Source organism: Saccostrea cucullata, unplaced genomic scaffold (genome assembly GCF_032062105.1).
Source record: "Saccostrea cucullata isolate Sc308-1 unplaced genomic scaffold, CSIRO_AGI_Scuc_v1 ctg326, whole genome shotgun sequence".
Classification (NCBI taxonomy): domain Eukaryota; kingdom Metazoa; phylum Mollusca; class Bivalvia; order Ostreida; family Ostreidae; genus Saccostrea; species Saccostrea cuccullata.
Window position 1 is genome coordinate 484,997 of NW_026930161.1, and position 11,816 is coordinate 496,812.

Here is an 11,816-nt window from a genome sequence, read left to right on the forward strand (position 1 = left end):
AGCTAGTCTAGTTGGCCTGATAAACTGTACAAACTGATAACACAGAATGACATAAAGATGTTATTGATGGGGAAATCACATTTTTAAGATAATTTAATTTAGATAATTATGTTCAGGGAGGGGGGGTAATAAAGATTGTGGTATTGTACATCATCGATCCATGCTTCAGGTCCCTGCATGTGATACAGTCGTACTGGGTATTTAGCTATAGCGGATTTAAACAGACTTACTGTTTGTATTACTGTTTGTTATCCCTAAGGTCTCATCTAAATATTCAGCCAACTTGGTAGATTATATATGTATCGGCTATGATTTGTATGCATATATGTTCCCTTTGGAAACCTCCCAGTATTAATAATTTTTCCATAAAGCTTAAAGCTATATATGGCGTATCTGAGCTAAAAATTAAAAAAAAAATATGAGATTGAGTGTAGAATAAGATGATATTTGCTATCTACTTTCAAATTAAATTTTTCACCAATTTTTCAACTTAAATTTCCCCCCTTTTCTTTTATTAGTTTAAATGACTTTTTTCCACGTCGGAAATAAATCAGTAATTGTTTTAAATCTCGGATATCTATGAAACACAATTGAGTTAAATTGTGGAATTTACAAGAAAATTCTATCTTTATGTAAAGTAACAAAACAAACATAAAGATCTTTTTAATTTTAGTTAGTCCGAACTTACCAAAAACACACCATTTATTACTTAAGGACATATGCAAGGTACTTTACCTACTGATAATTTTTCAAGATATTCTTAATTTAAGATTATAGTGCCATCAGATGTTCATAGACAAAAAATCAGCATGCATTAACAGGGGTTTTGGGAAGATATCAAATTACCGGTATGAAAATTTTACTCAGAGAAAAATATACAAAAATTAGGAAAGTGGAAATATAAATTCCAGATTTTTTTCCATCAAAATTTGTTTTATGGTAATGATGTATATATAATCACTATACGTTTACTATAAATATAATAATTTCAGTTATATAGCACAACATCAAATTAAAATATTATTAAAAGGCACACATGCAACATTATACATTATCAATAGTTATTAGCCATTTTTAAAAAGTTTTGGTACTGACTAAAATATTGTCTACTACAGTGCATTGTACCATTGAATTTACTGATAATTATGTGTAAACCAATAGGTCTACACAGAAGTTTATGTCACAAGATTTATTGATTTGTTTATTTTTGATATATATATATTTTACTGTTTAATTGTATTTTTTTCAAATCAATTCAATAAAATATCAACAATTTTTTGAACTGCCATAAACTTTAAAGGTATTGCACTTTTTTTTTTTTAATGATTAGCATTTATATAATCAAGTTATATGAAAATGCCAAATGTATCAAATTAATTTTCTTTTGCATTTCTGATATATAACAGCATAAATAATAAATATGTTTAATTAAAATGATGTAGGTGTCTAATTTTGGGCCGAGCCGTTGGAGAATAATCATGACAATACACAATAAAGTTCAAAAGAGAATATATCAGAATATATATTGAGATTTATTTTGCAGAGAATATATATAGATAACATTTCACTGAAATACATTTTATCTCATATTAACAATTGACACTAATTTATTCTTTTGACTTTGTTGGTATGTGTCCTCTCCTTAGGAAACCTGGTAGCATTGAATTAAATTTTGTACTGAATCTCTCCTTATATTCTTCTTCCCTGGCTACAGAATTCATCAAATGACAGCCTTCTAAGTCTAGATGGCTCACAGTTAATTTGACACTATCGTCCATTGGATATTTCCTCATTGCATTGTTGTTCGCAATTCTGTCAAGTGCCTCGTACATTTCATTGCACTCCTTTTCATTGACAGTTGATTGTTCTCCTTTGGAAAAGGCTTTAATAACTTTTCTTTCAAGGAATTGACCAAGGTCTTTTCTTCGCGATGCATCTTTCGGCCACATTTCACAGAGTCTCATAAATTTATTATAGGTAGACATTTTGGTTCGATATTCAATACAAAAACCGGAAAACTAGTAGTTGTACAACAAATAGTAATAATAAAAGCCAAAAACAGTAATAACAGCCGCAGAGACGGATACTTTGCCTTTGGTTTACGCAACAAACGTGTATGTATTTTTCAAGTACACCGATCCCGATGTTAATAGCACATAGGACTCGCTTGATTATTTGTAATTTTGATAGAGATGACATTTTTAATCTGACTGATTGATAAAGTTTAGTAGTTAACTGAACAAATACGGTATTGTAAATAAGAGTGATCCATTTGTTCCAATAATTGTTTACCTATCTAGAAAGGTTAAAGGCGAAATCAATCTTATATCAGACTGGATATTGAATATTGTTTTAATTCTCCAAATTGTGTTAAATGATCTACAAAAACAGGCTTTGGTGTAGAAAAATCCTTTGTTTTCTTTAAAACCCTATCGTCTTGCTTTAACACAGCTTAGATCTACAGTTTACACTACAATGTAGATATGGATGTTTTAGTTCCAGTTATATACATGTACTCTTCTTGGTTTGCTTGAATTTTATAAAATTGTAATATCTATATATTTCACTCATTGTTTATTACAAAGATTTTATTTAATTCTTTGCATTTCCGAAACAAAAATCTGTTGATTTTCTGTAAAAATGAAATTCTTTGTGCAGTACTTTATTTCTATTTTAACGTTGAATTCCTTATTCACCCCCCCCCCCCCCCCCAGTATATACAGATATAAGAACACAGTGCTAAAAATTATAGATCTACATTAATTACTTTTAATTGATTTTTTAATTTATTTTTTTCTTATTATTTGTCTGTTATGTCGACCAATGTGTTTAATTTCTTGAACATTGAAATATGTTAAGGATCTGGAATATTGGCCACTGAATGCTTACGTCATATAGCAAATGTTTTGTAACCGATGTATGACCTCCATTCTATCAATTGGCAAGTATGTTGTGAACTATTACACATAATTAATGATCATCCTGATTCAAAGACATATCATCAAATTCATAAATGGATGGCAAGGGATATTATTAAGGAGGGAGAATCATTCATTTTTAGCTCACCTCAACGAAGTTGGGGGAGCTTATGTAATACCCTCGGCGTCGGCGTCGGTGTTGGCGTCGGCGTCGGCGTCTGTGTCGGCGTCGGCGTCCCAGGTTAAGGTTAAGTTTTTTGGAGCAGTTTTCTTTTTAAGTACTTCTAGGTCCTATATTGATTAAACATGCATGGAAGATGCTTCTAGTGTGTTTCATTGTACCAGTCAAAGTTTCAGATGCTGCAATTTCAGCAAAGGAATGACCAGGTTAATGTTTTCAGAGCAGGTTAACATTTTTGGTGCAGTTTTTGGTGTAGGTCTCATTTCCAAGGAACTATAAGCCCTATGTTGACCAAACTTGCATGGATGATACATCTAAGGATGCACACTACCGGGCTTGCTTCGGATGCTGAATCTAACCTACATTTTCCGGTTGAGTGAACAGGTTAAAGTTTTTGGTGCAGATTTCATTTCCAAGTAACTATCAGCCCTATGTTGACCAAACTTGCATGGTTGATACATCTAAGGATGCATACTACCAGGCTTGCTTCGGATGCTGAATCTGACCTACATTTTCCGGTTGAGTGAACAGGTTAAAGTTTTTGATGCAGGTTTCATTTCCAAGTAACTATAAGCCCTGTGTTGACCAAACTTGCATGGATGATACATCTAAGGATGCATACTACCAGGCTTGCTTCAGATGCTGAATCTGACATACATTTTCCGGTTGAGTGAACAGGTTAAAGTTTTTGGTGCATGATTCATTTCCAAGTAACTATGAGTTCTTTAGTGACCAAACTTGCATGGATGATACATCTAAGGATGCATACTACCAGACATTCTCGGTTTTGCTTCGGTTTTCATTTTGAATTTAAATAAAACATCTTTATATAAATCAAAGGATAATAAGGATTAAGGACATTGTATTTGTGAAAATCTGACAAATTTCTATCCATTTTATTGTTGTTAAATGTAACAAAAAATAGTAATAAACTTTTGATGCTGGTTTCTGAAAGTAGGGGACATTTGACAAAACAATTACTTGTGATTTGGTTTTCCTATCCACATGTATTTGCCATGTTTAAATGTCTTCGATGTTATCTGTATTTTCATTGGTTAAAGAACCCTTCATTGAAATAAACAACCAATCACAACGCGTGTTGCAAGCAAATTAGTATTATATAAAAGTTAAAAAAAAACCGAACCGAATTCCGGAAAACCTGACTCGAACCGAACCGAATGCCATTTCGGAGCGGTTAACCGAGTTTTCGGTTAACCGTGACAGCCCTACATACTACCAGACATGCTTCGGATGCTGAATCTGACCTACATTTTGTGGATGAGTGAAAATTATAGTTTTTGATGCTGGTTTCATTTCCAATTAACTATGAACCCTATAATGAGCAAACTTGCATGGACGATACATCTTAGGATGCACACTAATGGACTTGCTTCGGATGCTGAATTTGACATACATATTTCAGATAATAGACCAGGTAAAAGTTATGGGTGCAGGTCTATTACCAAAAAAACTATAAGGTTTATATAACATTGTATAAACCAAACTTGTACAAATGATGCATCAAGGGATGAAAACTCTCAAATTTGCTTCAGATGCTGGAATTTAATTATTTAATTACATTTTCATGAAGAAGAACTAGTTTAAATTTTTTATATTATTAGGACTATTTCAAAGTATCAGATCAAAATTGCTTAAATATTTTCATTTTTGGAATGTACACTTTTTGTTGGTTAATTGTGTGACTTTGCCTAACTTAAAGACAACATGCGTTGAGGTGAGCTCTGTAATCTCTGATTACCTATGTTTTTTTTAAATGACAAACTATTAGGGACACCGGGTACCCTGCACACGAAAGGGTTCTAATTTTCCGGTACTTTATGCAATAAGAGTAATCTGCCTTTGGATCTAAAATTATTTGAAATCCACACTGTAATACTCAAACTGAAATCTTCAGTGTCTTTGACCATTATCCTGGGGATAAATGTCCGATAATCGATTTTGAAATTGAAATAGATGAACCCTATATTTACATCTTTACACAATAAATATCCCAAACCCATTTTGCTTTAGTGTATAGGGATATTTAGACTCCTCAAGATAATCCGAAAATTCAACTGCGATATCGCAGTTATTCGACAATCTATCGACCTACTATCATCGGAACGTACTCATGTACCAAAAAATCCCTCGCGAGAATGTCATACATGTCATAAACAATAAAATTGACATGACACCGATTAAACCGTTTGAAAAGTTGCTAATCTTGTTTGATAAACAATTATTAACCTCAATGAGTTTAAATATAATATTTATTTTCTTTTGAGTATGAGCTAGTCGTTTTGCCTCCAGAAATTATTGAGCCAGCAAGGCATTTAAACACTTGCATACTAACTGTTAAATAATAAGGCGCTTATCGAATACAGATTTACTGTTTTATATATTTATTGTCTAGATATTCATGCACGGATTGTTAAGCCGTATTAAACTGGTAGATTAGCGTGTAATTTTTTTTTTCAATTTTAATTGAAGAGAGAGAGGAAAACTGGGTAAACTTGTATCTAAGAATTAGGAACATTTTAGTCTAGCAATAGGATTAAGTTTTCCTATTCTATTACTCAACTTCAGTATATAACTTGGTAAAACGAAAAATGAAGGAAAATGTCAAATTTCACAAAATCTTCGCCTCTAAAAGGATTGGGATAAAACAAATCTTAGTATAAAGTAAGTATTCGTTTTCATTTCTCATAAAAAAATAATTTTCGTTGACTGAGATTACTAATATATTTTCATTCTTTTTGTTCATTTTCACATACTGTAAATGTTTGATATTTTTTATTAAGTATTTTTTAAGAAAGAATACCCTGACTACCTGCATTGTACTCTGATAATAAATTGTGTATTTTAATTCATTTTTAATTTTGAATTTAAATAAGCATACGGGCAGTATATACGAGTACAGTCGTAAAGTAAGGGTTTCCCCCTCAATTTCATATTTAGTTGTTGTTATATTTAAAGTTTTTTTCATGAGCTGAAAGTTTTTCATTTGCACCACTTTCTTTAATGTGAAGGGTTGAAGGTGTTACAGAACTTATTTCTTAATCTCTTTGGTCAAAAAGCTACCGGCAGTTTCTCAATTCTCAAACGCTGACCCCTTTTGCTTACAGAAATTGCAACTTTTCCCTTTTCCTTCCATCACTACATAAACTTAACTATATTTACGATTTAAATTTATTGTTCAAATTAACTTACATAACATGTTTATCATAGTGTTTATCAAAGTTATTAATCTTGTTATTTATTTTTGACATTAATTTTGCATTTGGGAAGTAATGATAAAGATAAGATAAAGCTGTTTTTGGTGGAACGAACAGAATTCTCCCACTTTCGCAATCTATATATTCCTATGACCAAGAAGCTTATAAGGGACTGAAAAGACATTACGTACTACATTTTTATGTATCCAAATCAAAGCTTAGAGATATATGCCCCAGACACCATATATACTTGTATATTTGACAGACGGAAGAATGGACAGATAGATAAAACCAATATAAAGAAATATAGACAAATCCCTTTTAATTTTATCTCTGGAAGTTAGAATCAATGTATACATGTAACTCAAATTTCTCGGACGAATGCATTGGTTTCGTTTCAAAATTACTCACATTTTTGATTTTTAAAAGCGCGGTGGCCCTGGCGTTACCTCTGTAAAACACAGTGGTAATCCTAGAATTTGGCAACACAATGCTATACAAAGACCTGTCTACAGTAATTTCGATTAGAAATCTATCGATTAAGGTATGGTGTGCCTTCTTTCTGGCAAAATAACATGACTCCTTGCGGTAATTTATGTAAAGAATAATGTATACCGGAGAGACGGGATACCGGTCTTGTATAGAGTAGGATTTTCATGAAAAAATTTCCCAACGGAAAACAGGCTCTAAAGTAGGACCCCCGAAATGACTTTAGAGTAGGATTTCGCCAACGTAAATCCCTATCTAAATCCCGCATCAGGTTCAATTTTTCGATGGAAAATCATACTTATTGAGTGTTATTTCCCCAAAAGCCATTTCCTCCAATAAAATATGGTTGTTTTCGAAGAGGGAGGTGGGCGACACATTGTTATCAATGCACTTTCTTCAAAATGGCGACAAGTTCCATTGAAACATTCAGAGTATGAAAATTAAAATCTTAAATCATTTTTCTCAGTAACTTCTTATTTTGAAGCATTAAAATCATTCTTTTTATCAAGTCAAACTGGTATCTTGAGAAATTGGTACAATGCAATGGATTGTGCAATTTTATTTTAGCTATATTCATAGAAAGAAAGAGATTTTATTCTGAATAAAAGTACCTGGCGCCTGGTCCCACCTCTGATGTTTATTGAAGCCCCTGCTTCCTCTGCTCCCAATCTGTATTATTTTCAATGGACTTTTGAGCTTGGTTACTGTCCTTTATCTTCACAGTATTTACGGGGAAAACGCTGCCTTGGTGTCCTGAAATATCTAATGAGTAGACTTTTTATATGCCTAGTTTCCTTTTTGTTCTATAAATACGTCACAAAGCATAATTTTTTTTGCGTCACTCTATTATTACGTCACAATCAACGCTTTCATTATTAACCAATCAAAATACATTTTACAAAACAATTAGATAAGAATGTGTTTTACGTAACTCGATTATGACATCACAATACTTTTAACTGCTTAAAACTTAACAAAACAGTTACAAATTCATGGTGCATTTTTATTAATTACTTTTTGCAGTGACAGGCTGAGAATTTACGTAGAGTGCAGTATAAAGATGGCGTCAAAAGTCACTCCATATTTTATTCTTACCGCCGAAGGCCTGGGATCTAATGAAACACCAAACGTTTGTGATGAAACAAGAGAACAAACGGATGACGAAAAGAGCACTGAAATTGTCAAATACAAGAAGCAGCCAATGGTCAATAATTTGACTAGAAAGGAACTCACTCGGAAGCGAATGGAGTTCATTCAACAGAAATTGGAGGAATCAAGAGCAAGACATGCCGAAAAACAGAAAACACTGTCGATTAATTTAAGACCGATTCCGAGGGTTGGAGACTCATTCATGCCGCGGACTCCCCACACATATGTAATACCGGATACTTCACAAAAACCCCAACAAGATCCGCCTCCAAAGGGAGTAGAAATGGTCCCTCTATCAGTAAGCCGCAGATCCCCCACTAATTCCGACATGCCTTACGTTTATTTCGTCGTTTCTGTGGATCGTCTGCAAAGGTCGAAAACGGATTTAAGTTCGAGTTCTTATGACGACAACAGTCTTGGAAGCTCATTGAGTGGTAATTCAAGTGTTAAGAAAAGAAATAAACTACTTTCAAGAAGCCAGCGCAGAAAAAAGAAACAAGAAGACGATTTCCCAACTGTTTCCAAAAGTGATGGTAACTTTAGCAATGGGAAGAAGCAGATAGTCACGAGAAAGCACTTTCCCTTTTTCTATGGATCCTCCCCCGTAATTCCACCGCCTACCCCAGCCACTGTCACCACGTACAATATGCAGGACAGAGCTGACGACGAGTGTCATACAGATAGACATCTGTCGGTTGGTGATTTGCGGGATTTCAACGACAATCGCACCAACCAACCTGGCAAAGCCTCGCCGCCACGACTGATAGAACTACCTTATATTTCGGGAGATCTCCAGCGAAAAAATCTTGGATCCTCAAATTCATCCATGGAAGGTAAAGCAATGGAGGTTTATCGCAAAACCTTGGCAAATGAACCTGGAAGAAAAGTACACTTTGCAGAAGGATTCGATTTGCCAAACATTCGTGGAGGTGGTATGGGTATTCCGAGGGGATTGATTTCTGATTTTGGGGCTCGTCCGAACACCATGCCAACAATAATGAGTGGGCGCGAAGACTTTGAAAGATATATGAATGCTCCCATTCCGAGAACGGCATTTGGTACACCGAGATCCCGAAAACCTGGACAGCCCCTTAATCTGCCAAAAATAGATATCGTGTCGGGGGTATATGACGAACTCATCGTAAAGGCAATAGAAGCTTATATCAACGAATTCCCACCGAATTCTAAACAAGGAAAAGTTGCTCGTCAGTTGCTGCAGCAGCTTCACGAAAGAACGATAACAACGAACGACCTAGCCAACATGGAGAAAAAACCTCATGGTCATGGATTGAAAATCAAGGAATTGGATCCAGAAATTCCAAGAGGAAACGAAATGTCTGGAAGCAAAACATCCAGAGGCCATCGACGCCCTGTCAAACCTAAAGCAGACGGCGAGTTTAGTACGCTTGCGCCAACTTGTTTCCAGATGGTGGCACCAGGGACACTATCGGCCCGCGATGAAGTTACAGTTGTATCGTTGAAATAGACAGCGCCTTTAAAATATCTAGAAAAACTTACAATGAAATCATTTCGGATTTTTTGCTTTGAATAAAAGCTACATCATATGATATAGAGTGCGTTTGAGAAAAAATACAGGACAAGACTTAGCTGTAGACAGACAAATGTGTGATCGTTCATCACATGCGTTCGTCCAAACATTTTTAGTGCTATAGTTTCTTGTGCTAAATTTACTGATTAACGACATGCTTTAAGCATGAAAGCTCTAGACATACTCTCTTATCATTCACCTGTCCTTCCTAAATATGTTCTTGGGTTTTTTCCTTAATATATAAGGACATGTCTGATGGGAAGGCTCTTCTTCATTATTTCAAGTCGATTTTTTTTTCTTTGTTATCAGCATTGTATAACTAGTAATTGTAAGCTGAGTGTTTAATACGACAAACCACTTTCTGGTTGTTCCATTGTTAAAAATACGTGTAATAAATTACATTTTGTCTATGTTGTTGCCTACTTTCTATTTTGTCATTTTGTGATTTGCAATTCTGTGCCAATACACAGACCTTGTCAGCAAATACAATCACAGGCACTTGACGTTTTCAACCCTTTCTTTTCATAATTAAAAAAAATCCTCTTACTATGATAATAATTATAGTATGGGGATTTTTTTATTTATGACATGAAAGGTTAAAAACGTCAAGTGCCTTGAATACAATCTTTCATAAAGTCAAATGCTGACTGAGGTGATAGGTCATTATTTGCATAATGATAATTATGTCGATATTTTGTTTAGTTATTTCCTTATCATGGTAAGGAGCACACGGCGTGTGTGACCGAACGACTGGGTATATTTACTCATCCATGGCATCTTATCCCACCTCTGATGTTTTTGAGGTCCTTGTTCGCTCTACTCCAAAACTTGTATTATTTAATGGACCTTTGAGAATGAAAACTGTTCGTTATTTCCATATATTTCATTTAAAAATCACAATAGTTCATCTGGATAATAGAAATAAACAAAGCATAGACTCATACTTTTACAAAATATGTATGTACTAGTCGACAATACCATGCAAACGATATAATGCATAGCAGCATCTATTTCATTTGTAACTCGGCCAGTTCCTCCTTTTATGTAGATAACTATAGTATTTCCTTGATCAATGTTTAAAGTACAAAGGGTGCTTAAAGATGTGATAAAGGTTGTATTGATGAATATCAGAGTAGACTGTGATGCTCTTTTTAATATAACCTTTATAGGTACTTTCTTTTTATCTTGTTATAACCCTCAGGAAATATCCATTCCAGGATCAAATTACGTTCTATTGGACACAGAAATAGAAGTCGACAGGGAGAGAAATGTCCCACGCAAGGACGGTGGGTCAATATTTTATAGTTGGCGTTTAATTCAATAATAGTAAGTACATATAAATTGAAATATATGTACAATTTATTTCAATTTGTAGTAATGCTTGCAAGTACTCAATTCATGTAATTTTTTTTTCACAACTAGATCGCCGTTTTTAAATAGTCAAGTCTTTGAAGTATCAGATTTACTAATATATTCAACAAAAGCTTCCTTCCCTTCTTAAAAGAATTATTTAACAGAGCTCTGAGTGTCCTTAATAATTACCACGTTTATCGTAAAATGACAGATTAGACAACACACCAGAACAATGGAAAGGAGGAAGAACTTTTTGCGGGTTTCATCCCAAGAAATCTTTTTCGCTTTAGTTTTGAGATGCACTGTAAAGTGCCATATAAGTGTTTTACTAAAATGACAAAGATTTTTTGTATACATATACGCATTACTTAATATCCCGGAGATACTAGGTAGGTAATGTACAATACTTTCATTGATCATTTTCTACAGCTAATTAATACAAAAAAAAAAAATACAAAGTTATATTTGGAAATATTGATAGAAAGAACGTGTTTCTCTTATTTGACAAATCTGTAGGCATCTTTCATTTACTAGATCTTGACTCGATCATATCGTAAAAATAGTGTTTTGTCGAATACAGGAACGACATTGTGCTGTAATTAATAGGTTTGATGGAGGTTGCACTATCTGAGTAGAGCAGTCATACATAAAGAATCCCCAGTAATGTACAATGGCCTTAGGTCTAGGAACTATCAGGAAGCGTTCTTCTGCGTTCTGCTGCATATGGCAGCTTATCATAGCAAAATGTTTTGTTGATCGAGAAATTAATTTAAACACCCATATTTCAAAAACCTGACTTTGGTTCAGGTTTTAAACTAGATGTCATGGCATTCACAAAAAAACACACAAATATACAAAAAAATAATAATAATAAAACACATATATTTCATAGTAATACCACACAGAATGACGTCCACACATTCAAAAGATCAAAAAAATGATTTCATTTATCAATTATTTTT

The 11,816-nt window shown here is 33.8% G+C and overlaps 1 protein-coding gene across 1 annotated transcript; it reads left to right on the top strand.

Moving 5' to 3' along the window:
- The first annotated feature begins 7,788 nt into the window (after nt 1-7,788).
- LOC134283090 (uncharacterized) lies at nt 7,789-9,882 on the top strand. Its single transcript, XM_062765523.1, has one exon. It carries the CDS (start codon nt 7,864-7,866, stop codon nt 9,436-9,438), a length of 1,575 nt encoding a protein of 524 aa, XP_062621507.1. The 5' UTR covers nt 7,789-7,863; the 3' UTR covers nt 9,439-9,882.
- The last annotated feature ends 1,934 nt before the right edge of the window (nt 9,883-11,816 follow it).

Bases quoted from the DNA above. Each gene is read 5' to 3' on its own strand.
- LOC134283090 (XM_062765523.1), top strand. From the start codon at position 7,864: ATGGCGTCAAAAGTCACTCCATATTTTATTCTTACCGCCGAAGGCCTG.